The sequence below is a fragment of the Podarcis pityusensis genome (genome assembly GCF_964106645.2).
Source record: "Podarcis pityusensis genome assembly, chromosome: 3".
In the NCBI taxonomy this organism is placed as follows: Eukaryota; Metazoa; Chordata; class Lepidosauria; order Squamata; family Lacertidae; genus Podarcis; species Podarcis pityusensis.
Genome location: NC_138026.1, coordinates 122,356,208 through 122,373,529, shown reverse-complemented (window position 1 = coordinate 122,373,529; position 17,322 = coordinate 122,356,208). Strand labels below are relative to the sequence as shown.

The window sequence follows — 17,322 nt, the reverse complement described above, 5'->3', positions numbered from 1 at the left end:
CCCACCAATCCATCCAGCTCGGGGGGGGGGGTGGACATGGATGAGGAAGACTTGATTTTGCATCCCTGTTCAGCTACAATGTGGGACGCAGGTGGCGCTGTGGGTTAAATCACAGAGCCTAGGACTTGCCGATCAGAAGGTCAGCGGTTCGAATCCCCGCGACAGGGTGAGCTCCCGTTGCTCAGTCCCTGCTCCTGCCAACCTAGCAGTTCAAAAGCACGTCAAAGTGCAAGTAGATAAATAGGTACCGCTCTGGCGGGAAGGTAAACAGCGTTTCCGCGCGCTGCTCTAGTTCGCCAGAAGTGGCTCAGTCATGCTGGCCACATGACCCGGAAGCTGTACGCCGGCCAGTAAAGCAAGATGAGCGCTGCAACCCCAGAGTCGGCCACGACTGGTCAGGGGTCCCTTTACCTTTACTCAGCTACAATACTCATGGACCCGGGTCAGACATCGTCTGTCATAGAATCATAGAATCATAGAGTTGGAAGAGACCACAAGGGCCATCGAGTCCAACCCCCTGCCAAGCAGGAAACACCATCAGAGCACTCCTGACATATGGTTGTCAAGCCTCTGCTTAAAGACCTCCAAAGAAGGAGACTCCACCACACTCCTTGGCAGCAAATTCCACTGTCAAACAGCTCTTACTGTCAGGAAGTCAACCCATCTTGCTTCACCAGGTTGCTGTGAGAATAAATAGGGGGCAGGCCATGTATTTCACCTGAGAACTTTGGAGGAAAGGCAGGATAACATGATGCCTAAACAAACATGATACCTGACCAAGAGGAGGAGTTCTAGCAAGGGGGGGTCCCTGTGGCCCTCCAAATGTCGTCATGCCAAACCCCGTGCATCAAGAAGCCTGCCAGCTTTTTGCGTGCTATTTCCTGGACATTTAGGAATAACGTGCCCGGCTGATGACATGGCGAGTTCCCCCATGTCTTCCAGACATGCTGCCTGCTGGCGTTCTTCAGAGCTCAGCACTGTGATGCCCCTGTTCTGGGAAGCGAAGGGGGGGGGGGCAGAAGATTCCCGATAAAGACTCACAAGACCAGCCAGCCACTGTGACGAAGAAACAGCCAGACACAATCCGAAATCTCTTTAATTAGCTCACACACTTTTATTTTCATCGTTATAAACTGCAGACTTTGGGGCTTTCTCGTCATGCTCCCCCAACCAGCCCCACATTTTTTCTGCTGTTTGTCCTGAGCATCTACTTTCTCTGCTGGCCTGGACCTTTTCCGGCTTGTGATGTGGGGCTCTACTATGGAGGTCAGATCTGACCATGGTGGGATAGTTTAGGGCAAGTGTCTCCCCCCCCCCTCCAAAACAAAGTCAGGAGTGATGCTAATGAATGAATCGGGTCTCCTTTTTCAACAATGCTCATTCCTTTATTGTCAGGGCTGGGCTTTTTGGAACGGTGCCGCCACCACAATGTCCAGGCCCACACCAAATCAAAGCGACGTCACAAGGGTAGTGAACAGCTCTCCAGCCAGAACCAGAGGGGGTTTGGGACCACAACCTCTGCCAGTACATTATGTATAATATAACTATGCTTAATATGTCCTGTATATTCATATGTATAGAGCAACAAGCATGGGCCACCACCGTATACCGACTTTTGACTTCCTAAGTAAATCACCACCACAGCAACAGGCACAGACGATTTTGGTCCCAGTCTAGGCCCTTGTCTTGCTGATCAACCAAGTCCCTCCCACTTTCCACCCCACTCTGGAATTCCCCCCAGTCTCCAGCCCCCCACATTAGCCCAAATTCCACAGTTTCCCTGGGCGGGACACCCACAAGCAGCCACGCAACACATACACACCCCCAACACACACATTCATATGTAAATACAGACTCGCCAACATACAAAGAACAAAGAACATCGGAAATCTACATCTGAGGTTGTGGCAGCCCCTTGTACAGAGACACCTCCGCCAATGGGAACTGGCTCCTGTCTTAAATAACAGTATTTCTTTACAGCTGTCCTTGAGTTTTGTGCTAGGAAGGACGTTGGAGGTTATTGGCAGCACAGCGGTGGATTGAGAAACGCAGAGTGTGAGAGATCTCCCAACGCAAAGTACATGGCAGGAGGAAATGGCAGGCTTTGGCGTAAAAAGTATAGCTTGTTGGACCCCTTGTTTGCACCACCACCGCCGGTGGGGGGTGTGTGAGTGAGGTTAACTTCCCAGTGACACCTCCAACTCCCCAAAGCCAAAATCTGTAGCGCAGGAGGCGTCGCTCGGCCTCAACACGCTGACCTTCTCCATTTCCCATCCAGGCTGAATGGAAGTAATTCTGTTCTATTGTAGTTCCCAATGCGATGGCTGCTCTCGTCTTTTTGGTGCTGTAGAAAACAATTCCTCAGGGAGAAGTAACGTCTTTAGCCTTTGAAACTGGGAAGGATGCATCTCCTCTCTTCTGGCAGATCTCCAGAAAACACACTTTTCTAACCCACGGTAAACAAAGGACAAAAAGCTCAGCTGAGCCTTCAGGTGATCCTCTAGACGTGGGGCTGGCCTTCAGAAGTCTCTGCTGTCCCTTTGGTGTGTGTGGCTGTTGTGCTGTGAAGTAAGCCAAGCAGCTTCCCCTGGGTGTGCTTGTTCCTGGCTCCAGAGCCATGCACAGACCTCTGAGTTTATGGGAATCAAAGGCAAGGAAGTGCAGAGTTAATTCAAATCCACTCTCAGACAGGTGAAGGAGTGAGAGGGGCCTTCCTCCAGCTGCTGGACTACAGAAGTGCATCTTCTTTTGTGAGCATTCAGCCTCCCTGACCCTCTCTGGCTGGCCCAGCAACTTCTTTCAGCCCAACAGGAAAGACAATCCCTCTTGCTTTGGACGCAGAAGGTCTCAGGTTCACTCCCCAGCTGCATTGAGGGCAGGTAAAGACCCCTGTCAGAAACCCTGGAGAGCCATTGCCCATCAATGAAGACAGTACAAAGGCAGATGGACCAATGGTTTGGCCTGGTGTATGGCAGCTTCCTCGGCTCCTATAGTCCCTATAGCACAGCTTTCTCTGCTGCTACTAGGCACTATTAATTCCCCAGCCATGTGCAGGACCCCAACAAATCATGGCAGCTCAGCATCTCTGGAGGGCCAGCGCAGCCGGGGCACAGAATGGGCTGGGAGCAGCCAGGGCAGCCGGTCAGGGACCAAGGGGCATAACACACTGTTAAACTGCATAGCAAGACGGTTGCTGCGGGACCACCTCTGGAAAGCCTTTTCTGCATCAAAAGTTTTCCAGGTACATTGTACTTTTAGTATATATTTTTTTCTCTATTAATAATATATATTGCTGTTCACTGCTTTTGGAGCCTTGGGTTAAAAAGCGGTATATATATAAATAAACCATAGCATAGAAAATACGCTGTTTCTATTCCCTTGCCCAGAAGCAGCTTGCAGAGTCCCCTTCCCACCCACCTTCTGGCGGTTTGTGCCTTTCAGAAGCAGAGACCACAAACTCAAGACACCCCTGCTCCGCATATAGGAGTCGGGAATAACTGCTGCTGCTCTGCCCCCTGGAACAACCCTCAGCCAAATTCCATACTCGCAGCCACCAGGCATGGATCAGAATCCTTGCTTCATGCAAGGGAAGTCTCATAAGGGGGGGGGGCAAGAATTTGTCCTGCTACCTTTCCTTTAGCTGTCGCAGGGACTTATCTGAAGGAGCGTCTCCACCCCAACGTTCTGCCCGGATGCTGAGGTCCAGCGCTGGGGACCTTCTGGCAGTTCCCTTGCTGTGAGAAGCCAAGTTACAGGGAACCAGGCAGAGGGCCTTCTCGGTAGTGGCACCCGCCCTGTGGAACGCCCTCCCACCAGATGTCAAAGAGAACAACAGCTACCAGATTTTAGAAGACATCTGAAGGCAGCCCTGTTCAGGGAAGTTTTTAATGTGTGACATTTTAATGTATTTTTAATCTTTGTTGGAAGCCGCCCAGAGTGGCTGGGGAGACCCAGCCAGATGGGCGGGATACAAATAATAAATTATTATTATTTGGGGCTGGCTCCAGAGTAAACGAGAGATGAGGAAGCCGCAGAATCCTTGGCTAGGACTAGAGCGGCAAGAAGGAAACTTGGAGAGTTGGGCTGACCGAGGGGGATCTGTAGCCACACCCCAGACTGGATCGCCCCCCCAATGCTTGAGGCTGTGCTCTCAGGCTGACCTCGTGGAACTGCCCAGCTAGGAACATCAGAAGCTGCCGTCGACAGAATCGGACCACTGCTTCGTCAAGATCAATCTGGTCTGCACCAACTGGCACCCCTGGTTGTCCACGGTTTCTCTGTGGTCTTTCCCAGCCCTCCCTAGAGATGACAAGGACTGAACCCAAGACCTTTTGCACCCAGAGCAGGTGTCTGTGCTGTCTGAGCCACGGCCCGGCCCCTAGCTCAGTGCCACAGCCGCCTTTTCACAAAGTTCCTCCTTTTCCCTTCCTCTGGTTTCTGGTCTTGGACGGTGGAGAGCGGAAGAGTCCTTCTGCTACAAAAGCTGCAGCAGGCACAGAGCGGATCATACAGAGCACTGCCAAACTCTGCCACTTCCCTCTCTCAAAGAAAGTTGGCCCACCAAACCTTTCCTGCTGACCTCCTGGCCATCCCATCGCCTTTGCTCTCGTGCTCTCACACCTTTCTCCATTTGCTGCCCATTGTGGCTGCTTGTGGCCGAGTCCCAGGCAACGGGGGTGTCTTTGGGAGCAGCTTTGTAAGGACTGGTGCAATGGCACACTGGCAGCTGTCACACCAGGCAGCAAGCGCTCTCCATCTCCCCAAGTTAAATGCAGCCTGCGGGCTTTCCCCTGGAGAGAAGGCTCATCAACACTTCTGATTGCCTAGAAAGCAAAGTCTCAGCCATTTCCCTCTTGCCCCTCTCCCCACTCTTTAGCCTAAAATCGGAACAAGAAGATTGCCGTTGGTTCCGATTGAGCACTAAAGAGTGGTTTTCCCCATGAGAAAGCGGATAAGTTTTGCTTATTTCTAGGAAATTCCCAGGCCAATTTTAGGGGCAGCCACAAAGCTAACTGACTAGAAGCCAAAGGGCAACTTATGCAGAGAGACACTGACCATGAGGAAAAGGCAGGGGGCGTGAGGGTTGGGTTTGGTGGTGGCGGTATGTTTATTCCACCTTGCCCTCTCCCTTTCTCTTTGATTTCTCTGCCTTCCCCTCCTGACCTCAGCGTGGCCCCAGGAGGTCCTTGCCACCAGCTGGACGCTGCATCAAAGCTGCCTGTCCCCCTTGCCGCTGCAAGAGAGCCTTGAATTTTGAGTAAATCTCAAGAGGTTCCCTTCCCTCTGCTCTCTCAGGGGAGCGGGGCCCTCTGCCTCTCTCCCCATGTGAGGCACATGATTGGTTCTTGACTTCAGGACGTCTCTTCCCAGTCAGAATATGGATGATTCCTGTCCTGGAGAGGGAATATGCAACGTCCCCACCATGTTGGCCATTGCAGTCGCTTGGTGGGTCAAGCGGGGGCCTGTGACAGGTGCTGGTGAGAAGGTCTCGTAGCATCACGGCCCCCTCACAGATCTGCTTGCATAATCAGTCCTTAAGCTCTCGCTGTGCAGCATGGAGCCATTTGGTGTGTTTTTTGGCTGGGTGAACAGAAGGCAAGGCGAAGCCGATGGTCTTGGTGCGAGAGCAGAGAGGATTCCGTGGCTGGCAAGGAGGTCAAATCCTGCCTCCAAGCTCTGCCAGCTCCGACCAAACACTCCTCGTAGGGGACACTGCAAGGAGGCAGCGACTTCTTCCGAGGCTGGAGGGAACAGAGGGAGCCGAGTGCAAGTGGTTTGGGCTCCGCTTGGCCCAAACAGGTGTCCGTACTGAGCTCAGAACATCGACAGGGTGAAGAAAAAGCAAGAGTCCGCCTTCTAGGAAGGTTGTGCGTGGTGCCAGGCTGCCCCAACATTGCCAAGGGAGCAGCTGGCACTGAGGACGCTGCTCGGCCCCATAGAAGAACCCGCCCCCAGCATCCGTACAAAGACACATCATAAATAAATATGTTAAATAAATAGAGCGACAGTCCAGAGAGGGCGGGGGGACGGGGCCCCCAGAACCATCCTCCCATATGGATGCACAGAGACACACACACGCGCGCACACACACACACACAAGAAGTAGCTAAGGACAAAGATGAGTTAGTGCAGGGGGAACCCCCGTCCCTGGACCACGTGTCCTCCGAGGCAGCAGGTAATGGGAGCCTCATCCTCCATGTGCGAAAGGAAGGGCCAGGGAGGGCCAACGGGGCCTTGTTACTCGTGAGCCAGTGCTGTGGCAGCGTTCTGTGAGCTGGAGGCAAGGGACACGTGCGTCGTCGACGAGGGCAGGGAACGAGGAGCCTGGCACCTACAGGAGAGAGACGAGAAGGGGGGGGACAGTGAGGGGCCGTGCTACCCTCTTTCTTCCCTGCCGGCCCAAATGCCCCGCGTCCGTCAAGCAAGCTCCCCCTCCAGGAACCCAGGGCAGACCAACAGCCCCTCCAGACTCAGCAGCAGGGCTCAGAAAACTTTTTTCGCAGGAGGCCGGTCCACCGTCCCTCAGACCTTGTGGAGGGCTGGACTATATACAGTGGTACCTCTGGTTGCGAACGGGATCCGTTCCAGAGGCCCGTTCACAACATGAAAAGAGTGCAACCTGCAGCGGCGCGTCTGCGCACACGCGGGTTGCGATTCGCCGCTTCTGCGCATGCGCGTGATGTCATTTTGCACTTTGAGCGGTGAAACCCGGAAGTAACCCTTTCCGGTACTTCCGAGTCGTCACGGGACGTAACCCGAAAGAACATAACATGAAGCAGACGTAACATGAGGTATGACTATATATATATATTTTAAAAACACCCAAATGAATTCCAATGCACACTGCGAAGAGGGGCAAGTAGTCCTCCTCACCCCACCCCAGCCCCAGCCACCTTCTTGATGTGCCGCCTGCCTCATTCGCCAAAGGGCTGGCAGCGGTGGCACGAAATGGGCTTCCTCACCGCCACCGCCACTGCTGCCACTTCTCGTGAAGCGTGTCGGCAGCGCAAGCTCGTCCCGTCCGCTCTCTGGCCCACAGGAGCACCAGGGCGGTGGTGAAGGGAGGAAGTGGCCGAGCGGCGGAGGCTCTGCCAATCAAACGCCACACCTGGTTTACCTCGGCGCGGCATGGGGGACGTCTCTGCCAATCAAACGTCGCTGAGGTAAACCAGGCGCGGCGTTTGATTGGCAGAGCCTCCGCCGCTTGGCCTCTTCCTTCCGTCGCCATCACCAGGAGTCTCGGCTTTGCGGCGCAGGCTGGATTTAGGACCCAGGTGGGCCTGATCCGGCCTGGGGGCCTTAGTTTGTTGACCCCTACTCAGCAGCCTTAACTTCTCCGTTGCCAGAGAGAGAGAGGACATCGTGAAAATGTCCGCTCACAGCTGTTAATCCCCCAAATCTGGGAAATGACCTGAAGTCACCCCATGGTTCTCTGTTGTTTATGCAGGGCGTCCCAGAACCCGGCTGATTCCCAGCCTGCTCTTCTGATTGGCTGGCACGTAGCTGAACAGATCAAATGCCGGTCCTGGGTGACCACTGCATTGATTCTGCTTGACCGGCCCTCCTCTGCGGCCCATTCCTAACCTCCTTACTTGGCTAATGCCATACTTTGGAACCTCTCCAGTGGCCCCGGATTCTGCCAGAGTCCTACTCGAGTGTAGGCTGAGCTCCTGACATCCTGGTGGGAAAATGTCTCCACCTCAAAATCACTCCCAGCTGTGCAGATGAGCACTCCACAAAACCTTCTCCATCACCGCTCTCTCTCTTGCTCACTCACCAAGACCGTGACTTCCGCACTCGCGACGCCGCCGGTCGCTCCAGGAGGCTGTCGAGACGCATGAGCCTCTCGAGGTGCAGGGCCCGTGGATCGTGCTCACTCGGATCCCGTGTGATCTCAAACTCAAAGACGGCCGGCGGGGAGACGTCCAGTTCCAGGAACATGATATTCTCCGCCTGTGATGAAATCGGGGAAGGGAGGAAATTCAGAAAGGAGAGGCCAGTTTGCCAAGGAGGTGGAGCAGAAAAGGGTGAGTGCAACACATCCCCCCAAAATATGAAGAGGGATTTGTCCTCTCGTCGATTTGCAGAATGGTAGAATTAGAAGGGACCCTCCAGGGTCATCTAGTCCAACCCCCCCCCCGCAAGGCAGGAATCACAACTAAAGCATCCCTGATGGATAGCCACCCAGCCTCTGCTAAAAAAATCCCCTCCAAGGATTTAGAAAGGGGATTCCCTAATACTTGCTTAGTTATTTTACATGATTCTCACTCATCATGTCCACCTCTTCCCCTCCTTTCTTCCTAAAGTAATACTAATGTCTCAACAAATGAAACTGTAGAAAATGTAACTTGAAAGAAGAGACAAAAACAAGAAGATTTGACAGATAATAATAAATGTTTTTTTAAAAATTAAAAAAGGACGGAAAGAAAGAGAGAGAGAAAGAAAGGAAGGAATGAAGGAAGGATTCCCCACATCATCTTGACGGTAAAGAAATACTGATAACCTTTGCCTTCTGCTAATTCCCCATGAATTAGCGTGGATTGTGAGCCCTTTGTGGCAACAAAGACCATTGTGTAAAGCCTATTTGCTGTAGCCACAGCCCTAGGAGATGGTGTCCCTGCAAATCTATATGAACCTTCTTTCAAATCGGAGATGGACAGAGTTCCCTGAGATGAGTTTGCGCCATCAAAATGGCAGCTACAGGGAGGAGGAAGGGGGCTTCCACTGGGTGCTGCCTTTGACCCAAACGGTCTAGGTCCCAGACTCCTCCCATATGGAGACGCCCCTATTTTTAGGTCCTCCATCACTGCGAAGAGCTACTGGAGAGAAGACGCAGTGGTGGCCTAACTCGGCCCTCCAGATGTTTTGGGACTACAACTCCCATCATCCCTAGCCAACAGGACTAGTGGTCAGGGATGATGGGAACTGTAGTCCCAAAACAGCTGGAGGACTGAGTTTGGCCACCAATGTTCAGACTTACTGTATTCTTATCTCGGCTTTGATCGCTATTTACTGTATTTTTCCATCTATAAGATGCCCCCATTTATAAGACGCCCCCTATTTTGGGGGACTCAGATTTAAGAAAATGGGGGAGATGTATCCGTGTATAAGACGCCCCTTAATTTTTGACATTATTTTTAAGGGGGAAAACCTAGTCTTATACATGGGAAAATACAGTAGTTTTGTGTTGTGGATTTTAAAATCTTGTCGGCTGCCTTGTAAATGTTTCTTTTCAGACCCGAGACTTTCCATCGGTCCATCTGAGCGGTGCTTGCTTTGCGACCAGGAGGTTTGGTCACCTCAAGGTCCCCTCCCCTCCCCCAGACCCCGTTTCTCCCTCCCTCCCCTCCTCCTCCTCTGAGGTCCTCTCGGCTCACCCGGTACCGAGGATGGGAGCCCATCGACATGGCCAGCCGAGCGTACTGGCTGATGGGCCTCTTGTACCCCACAGCGGAGGTCGGCCGCTTCTTCATCTGGGTGGCCGTGGTGGTGGTGGGGCTGTTGCTTCCGCTCCCGCTGCTGCTGTAAAGAGATTGGTTTCCAAGAATGGAGAATGGGTGCAGGTTGGGCTCAGGATCATTAGCATTGATAAAAAACTTCATGCGTGGCACATCTCTGCCACCCTGTGCCTGAGTTGGTGGGCAAAGGATTCCTCGTCTACCTTGCCCCATCTAATTATTTTGCTATTATTTGTTAAATTTGCTATTATTCGTTAAATAAACGGCCTCGGTCCAGTATACCTGAGGGAGCGTCTCCACCCCCATTGTTCTACCCGGACACTGAGGTCCAGCTCCAAGGGTCTTCTGGCGGTTCCCTCCCTGCGAGAAGCCAAGTTACAGGGAACCAGGCAGAGGGCCTTCTCGGTGGTGGCACCCGCCCTGTGGAATGCCCTCCCACCAGATGTCAAAGAGAACAACAACTACCAAACTTTTAGAAGACATCTGAAGGCAGCCCTGATTAGGGAAGCTTTTAATGTTTGATGCATTACTGTATTTAAACATTTTGTTGGAAGCTGCCCAGAGCGGCTGGGGAAGCCCAGCCAAATGGGCGGGGTACAAATAAATTATTAGTATTAGTATTAGTATTAGTATTAGTATTAGTATTAGTATTAGTATTATTAAATTTGTACACCACCCTTCATCCAAAGATCCCAAGGCAGCTCACAACAGAAATAAATACAAAATGAGAATGCAGGCAACTCCCCACTTACATGCAATCTACTTGCATGGCGCTGGGAACCCAGAAGTGGTGCGTGGCTTGTGAAGAGACCCTCCTCACATCCTCTTTGGCTGTGGGAAGGTCTCCTCATGAGCCGGAGCCCGAAGAGGAAAGCCGCCCTGAGTCCCAGTCTGGGGCAAAGGTGGAATATAAAAGGTAAAGGGACTCTTGACCATTAGGTCCAGTTGTGGCCAACTCTGGGGTTGCGGCGCTCATCTTGCTTTATTGGCCAAGGGAGCCAGCATACAGCTTCCGGGTCATGTGGCCAGCATGACTAACCAGAGCAGTGCACGGAAACGCCGTTTACCTTTCCGCTGGAGTGGTACCTATTTATCTACTTGCACTTTGACGTGCTTTCAAACTGCTAGGTGGGCAGGAGCAGGGACCAAGCAACGGGAACTCACCCTGTTGTGGGAATTCAAACTGCCAACCTTCTGATCGGCAAGTCCTAGGCTCTGTGGTTTAACCCACAGTGCCACGCGCATCCAAAAGTGGAATATAAATAAATATAAGAATCACAATAATCACAATTAGGGTTGGGATCTCCTGGCTGTCCTCAGAGGTGCTTCTCATTTGGGCTACTGTCTGTGTTACAAATGTAGATGAACCTGATATCTGCTCAACTGTCATGGCTCCAGCTGAGGAACCCAGGTGGTTTTTTGGGGGGGGTGTTGCTTGGGCAGATAGCAGTTCTGCCCTTGTCGAGGGCTCAGAAACTCACCTTCCTGGCGTTAGCACCAAGGGCTGGAATTTCCACTGGTCCTCCTCGCAGTCAAAGTAAAGGCGGTTCATGATTTTGTTCTTTTCTTCAGGGGGGATGAAGTTTTCAATGATCAGATACCTGAGCAAAGATGGAACGGGCAGCGTCAGCAGGAGGCAGGCTGCCGAGGGAAGCAGGGGGTCTGCCCACATGGGGATTTCAGATTTTTATTTATTCCCACACAGCTGGAAAAAAAAGCGGGGACAGCTTGGGGGCTGATGAAAACAGGTGGGTGACTAAGTGAGCGACAGTGGATTTATTTTATCACCTGTTCTGAAAGGTGTGAACTGTTAGAATTCCTGCTCCGTGATTGCAGTCATGGGATTTTTGTCTGTCACATGACAGTATATGTTTTGACTCCACCGAGTGGGAAGTGACGGAGACAGGATGTTTGTGTTCCTGTGTTCTGTGAAGTGGGACTGTTGTCCTTTGTTCTTTTTCTCTTTGCTGTCTGATGTTAGAGAGAGAGGGAGCCATGTTGCAGTGCTCCGTGTGTGTTTAGATGGAAATAAAGTAGATTAGCCAAAATGCTGAGTTGCTGAGGTCTGTTAGGCAAACTGCGAACACTCTACGGATCCCTAAGCGTGCTGGTGTCTGTTTGCATCGGTCACTGTGATGTTCGGGCAAAAGAAAGTTTTTGAAGCTCCCAAAAGATCGACCAGGAGGGAGGGAACATGCCAGTCGGGCATGTGTCTCTGCCAGGGTCCTACTCGAGTGTAGGACAAGCTCCTGACACATACCTGAGCAAAGATGGAACGGGCAGCGTCAGCAGGAGGCAGGCTGCCGAGGGTAGTGGGGGTCTGCCCACGTGGGGATTTCAGATTTTTATTTATTCCCACACAACTGAAAAAGAAGGTGGGGACAGCTTGGGGGCCAATGAAAACAAGTGGGTGAGTAAGCGAGCGACAGTGGATTTATTTTATCACTTGTTCTGAAAAGTGTGAACTGGTCATACCAGTGTAGGAATCTGGTTGGCCACTGTGAGAACAGGATGCTGGACTAGATGGGCCAGATCCAGCTGCCAGGCTTTCCTTGTGTTCTCACATTTTAGGACATCCCTTACAAGTGAAGTGAAGGACATGAGGCAGGAGTTGGTAATGCAGGCGAGCTGCGCAGAAGCAAGCTGCCAGCTAGCTCTGCAGAGGCTCCTTTTATTAGCACAATATGCAAAACCAGTCAGACACATTTTGGACTGTGACCTTTGCACATCTTCCAGTCCCGAGATCGTGGGGTGGTACAAAGTTATTTTGGCACCTGTTTCCACCGCGTCAGTTTCCCCTTGAACCATGTATGGCGAAGGAGACAAAGGTCACAGACAGACCACTAAGAGAGCAAAGGTTAGATAGAGGGCATGATGTTCAGACAGCTGTGGCTTTATCTGTGGGCGGAAGTGTGCTCCACACCCAGCAATCATTCCTACAACAAGGAGCTGTGCTAAAGCAGTTTGACCCCATTTGCACTGAGACGTCAAGCTGGTCTTCAAAACACCTTCCGCCCTCACTCCAAGAGCAGCAGCCGCAGTAACATCCCCCTCTCTCGGGATCCTGCTGGCTCCCCTGTCTTCCTTCAAGTCCTCCCTACGGACCCCTTCCTCCGGAGCCCTCTCTTTCTCTTGCACCCTCCAGGGACACCCGATTCTCCCCATCCCAACGCTGCTACTCAGAGCCCTTGACATCTCATCCCAGGGCCCAGCAAGGTGAGATCACAAGTCAACCCCCTCACCTTCGTCCTCAGACCAGGGGGGGATGAGCTGGCCGACCACACGCTGCCCTCTAGCGCCCCCACCATAGGTGGCCAGAACGAGATACTGCAGCGTCCAGTTTAGGGAGGGAGCTCAGGTAATGCTAAGGGCCAATACAGTGGTACCTTGGTTCTCAAACTTAATCCGTTCGGACCTCCATTCCAAAATCAAAGCGTTCCACACCAAGGCGCGCTTTCCCATAGAAAGTAATGCAAAGTGGATTAATCGGTTTCAGACTTAAAAACAACCCCTAAAACAACAGTTTGACATGAGTTTTACTATCTAACGAGACCATTGATCCATAAAATGAAAGCAATCAACAATGTACAGTGGTTCCTCGGGTTACATACGCTTCAGGTTACATACGCTTCAGGTTACAGACTCCGCTAACCCAGAAATAGTACCTTGGGTTAAGAACTTTACTTCAGGATGAGAACAGAAATCGTGCAGCGACGGCAGCGGGAGGCCCCATTAGCTAAAGTGGTACTTCAGGTTAAGAACAGTTTCAGGTTAAGAACGGACCTCCAGAACGAATTAAGTTCTTAACCCGAGGTACCACTGTACTGCAGTCACACAGTCAATCAATCAATCAATCAATCAGTAGGTGAACTGGGTTCCACACAGTCACAAAAACAAAACGAAAAAGAGCCACAAAAACAAAAACGCAAAGTAAACAGCAAAAACCGAGAGACCTCAGCGTAGCACTCAAATGTTCAGCTTCCAAAAAAAAGTTTGCAAACCAGTATGCTGTGTTTGGGATCCAAGTTGTTTGAGTACCAAGGTGTTTGAGAACCAAGGTCCCACTGTAGAGTCTCACCTGTTCCTAAAAAGCTGCGGGCTCTGGCTTGGCTCCCCCAACCTGAGGCACGCTTGCCCACCCCCTCAGGCCTCCAGACCACCAGCCCCTGAGAGTGGCAGGGGCAGCAGAGGGAGGTCAGGCAGGGGCAACCTTGGCTTGGGCTCCTCCTGGGCTGGGCTCTCCCTGCTGCTGCTGCCGGCTGAGCCCTGCCGGACACTCACTTGAGCTTCAGCTCCCTCGTCTGCTCGTTCTGTGCCTCCTCCAGGTCTTGCCGCACGCGGATGTATTCGTCGTGTTGGTCCTGGATCTCAGCCTTCACGGCCTGGAGTTTTGCATACAGCTGTAGGGGCGAGAAAAAGGGGCATCGCTCATTTATTTATTTTTTTCAAAAAAAAAAATTATTCATTTTATAACACAAATAAAAAACACAGACAGAAAAGACAAACAATACAAACAAATTCTTGTCATATCCTTATTTTCTAAACATTGTTAAGTTGACTTCCTCAAGTCCCGCCTCTCTGATTTTCATTTTACTTCATCTTTAGCAGTTTACATATATCATAATTTCTAACCGTCTTTTTTTTAAATCATACTTAAAATAACTTCACATTTTATCACTTACAAATAATATTATTTTAAAATACCCTATCTTCTACTTCTAACCCTACAGCCTATATCCGCTTCCAAAGCTATTCTAGGGTTTAAATATTAACATATTTTTTTCAAATATTCCTTAAACTTCTTCCAGTCTTCTTCCACTGTCTCTTCTCTCTGGTCTCGGAATCTCCCGGTCAGTTCGGCAAGTTCCATATAGACCATGGGCATCGCTCGTTTAGGGAAACGGCCGTTGTGCCACTGCCAGCCCATGTGCCCTTCACAATGCCACAAGCCGCCATGGGCACTGAAGGCCAAATTGACAGAAGAGCAGACGACTTATAGAAATTTATTAAAACAAGAGGGAGTAGAGTACAAATTAAATTTAAGGAATTATCTGGGAAATTCACAACATGGTTACAATATCATCATTTGAATGAAGTATTTAAGAAAGATAGGATACGAGGGTTTGGGGAACAAATATCACAACTGGAGAGAGACCTGTAATGGAATGGAATGTAAAAGTGCTGTCTAAAATGTATAAAATATTATTGGAATGGGAGACAAAGGATGAGCAAGTAAAATCCTCAATGATACACTGGGCAATAGAAACTGGTCATAATATAGACATGGAAGCATGGGGACAATTGTGGAATATGGATGTAAAATTTACAGCATGTTATGGTCTAAGAGAAAATTATATGAAAGTGATATATCAATGGTATTTAACACCGAGTGAATAGGCAAAAATGTATAAATCTAAATCAAATAAATGTTGGGAATGTAAAGAGATAGAAGGTTCTTTTTATCATATGTGGTGGTCTCGTTGTAAGGTTAAAGCTTACTCGGAAATGATATATAATGAATTGAAAAGGATGTTCAAAATAACTTTTCTTTAAAAAAAACCCCAGAAGCTTTTCTTTTGGGAATTATAGGGACAGAACTACCTAAATTGTATAGAATTTTATTTATGTATGCTACTACAGCAGCCCTGAAATGGGAAGAAGCAGAAGTCCCAGCAAAGGAAGAATTGATAAAAAAACATATGGAATATACGGAAATGGCAAAACTTACCAGAAGAATAAGAAATAACAAATGAATAACAAACTTTTTATAAAAGAACGGAAATGGTTTATTCAATATTTACAGATAAATATGCAAACAGATAAAAACATTGGCATGATTATTGCAACAACCTGCAGTTTCATAAGGGTATATAATTATAGTAGATCATTAAATGAGCAAGTTAAATTAATTTGGATATGAAGAAGGTATAAAAAAATAAATTTAAGGAACCTCAGAAAGAGGGGGAAGGAAGTCAAATTTTGAAATGTTCAGTGGATCGTAAAACCAATGAAATGTATAAATTTGAAAAGTATAACTAAAAAAACTTTTGAAAAAAATGTCTCTGGCTTGGGTCCCGATCCCTGGCAAGTGAAGCCTTGACCTGGGCTCTCGCGCTGGGCCTCGGACTGCAGCTACGGAGAAGGAGGGACCCCCCCCGTCTCCCGCCGCCCCCTCTGGCCACGCTCCCCCCCTTGCTCACCTTCTTCAGCTTCTTGGTCTTGATCTCCACTTCCTGCTGCAAGGAGGTGAACGTTTCCCGCAGCTCCATGGTCTCCTCGTCCCGCAAGAGCACCTGCTGCTGCATCTCACGCTCACGCCGCTTCTGTGGGTTGAGGCCAGCAAAGCCTTAGTCTGCGCGGGTCAGGGGCTTCTCAGCCGAAACCCCCCACCTGCGGACCCTCGCCTATGCCTTTGCGTTTTGAAACACACTGCCCGGGAGGATGGAGTGGCAAGGCACCCTTCCACCTGCAAACTTCACATTCATCCAGTGCTTTACCAACTGCACTGGCTCTCGCTGGAGAACAGGGTCTAGTTTAAGGTGCTGGTTTCAACCTTTAAAGCCCTATATAGCCCAGGACCCTCGTACCTACAGGACCGCCTCTCCTGGTATGTACCACAGAGGACCTTAAGGACTTTGGAGGTCACAAGGCGGTTAGATTGGTCTCACCTAGGGCCAGGGCCTTTTCAGTACTGGCCCCAACGTGGTGGAGCGCTCTGTCCCAAGAGACCAGGGCCCTGCGGGACTTGACATCTTTCCACAGGGCCTGCAAGACGGAGCTGTTCCACCAGGCCTTTGGTTTGGACTCAGCCTGACCCTTATGTTTCCCTCCCCTTATGGTCTTGATCTATGGGCTACTTTTAAAATAAGGCTGCATTTTAAATTGCATTTTAACCTGTATTTGAAATTGGGTTTTGTCAGGGAACTGCCATCAGTGCCGGAGGGAGAGAGCAAAAGCCAGAGGGATTCCAGAGAGCGTCCAGGGATTGGGAGAAGCAGCCCATCTTCTGGGGAAGAGAATCAGCGTAGCACCAGTGGAGAAGGGGGGCAGATGGGGGAAGCGGCGAGGCGGTCCCATGACTCCTTGCCGGGGACCAGCGGGGAGAGTAGAGGTCCTCCGTTGCCTACGCCCTCCTTGCGCAGAAGGCTTTCGCGCAGAGAGAGTAGGAGGAGACTAGGCGTCAAAGAGCTTCTTTGCTGGAAGAAGTTTAAGAAACGCCCACTGACGGATTCTGCCAGCGATTGAGTCAGCCACGGGTGAGTGGCTGTCCGGACAGAAAAGGTTCACTTAGGCAACCCAGCCAGGTGTTTGCACCCAGCCGGGGAGATAAGCATCGGCTTACGCATGAGCAACCCCTAGAACCATTACAGGTTTTTATCTCTCCCTCTTCCCCCCCTATTATGTTTTTACTGTGATTTTATTAGTGTTAGCCGCCCTGAGCCCGGCTCTGGCCGGGGAGGGCAGGGTATAAATAAAAAAAATCATCATCATCATCATTATTATTATTATTAGAGTTTGGATTTGATATCCCGCTTTATCACTACCCAAAGGAGTCTCAAAGCGTCTAACATTCTCCTTTCCCTTCCTCCTCCCCCACAACAAACACTCTGTGAGGTGAGTGGGGCTGAGAGACTTCAGAGAAGTGTGACTGGCCCAAGGTCACCCAGCAGCTGCAGGTGGAGGAGCGGGGAAGCGAACCCGGTTCCCCAGATTACGAGTCCACCGCTTTTAACCACTACACAACACTGGCTCTCTATTATTATTATTATTATTATTATTGCCTGCCCACAAATTAGCTGTCAGGGCCTGGGGGGAGGAGGTGGAGGGGTTTTAGGAGGCAAAAAGTGAGTCTTATAGAGCAAAA

At 50.4% G+C, this 17,322-nt stretch overlaps 1 protein-coding gene and 2 long non-coding RNA genes across 4 annotated transcripts in view; 1 reads left to right on the top strand and 2 right to left on the bottom strand.

The window, feature by feature from the left end:
- The first annotated feature begins 408 nt into the window (after window positions 1–408).
- On the top strand, window positions 409–1,314 carry LOC308474784. The gene is made up of 2 exons (XR_013984959.1): window positions 409–442; window positions 652–1,314. It is a non-coding gene; the product is annotated as an uncharacterized lncRNA (long non-coding RNA).
- Window positions 1,091–17,322, bottom strand: part of LOC308474782 — a 98,279-nt gene continuing 82,047 nt past the window's right edge. Inside the window, exon 2 of the long non-coding RNA XR_013984957.1 lies at window positions 1,091–3,657. This is a non-coding gene — a long non-coding RNA (uncharacterized lncRNA). The remainder of the gene's footprint in view (window positions 3,658–17,322) is intronic.
- KIF3C (kinesin family member 3C) overlaps window positions 1,091–17,322 on the bottom strand; it is a 43,439-nt gene continuing 27,207 nt past the window's right edge. Inside the window, exons 3-8 of one of the 2 annotated variants that reach the window (XM_081000951.1) lie at window positions 15,659–15,781; window positions 13,740–13,858; window positions 10,940–11,059; window positions 9,378–9,519; window positions 7,778–7,953; window positions 1,091–6,331 (exon numbers count right to left, since the gene is read on the bottom strand). In XM_081000951.1, coding sequence (XP_080857077.1) covers window positions 6,238–6,331; window positions 7,778–7,953; window positions 9,378–9,519; window positions 10,940–11,059; window positions 13,740–13,858; window positions 15,659–15,781 — 774 coding nt within the window. In that variant the 3' untranslated portion in view covers window positions 1,091–6,237. Of the gene's footprint in view, window positions 6,332–7,777; window positions 7,954–9,377; window positions 9,523–10,939; window positions 11,060–13,739; window positions 13,859–15,658; window positions 15,782–17,322 lie in introns of both variants that reach the window. The other variant, XM_081000950.1, reaches the window with a different exon arrangement.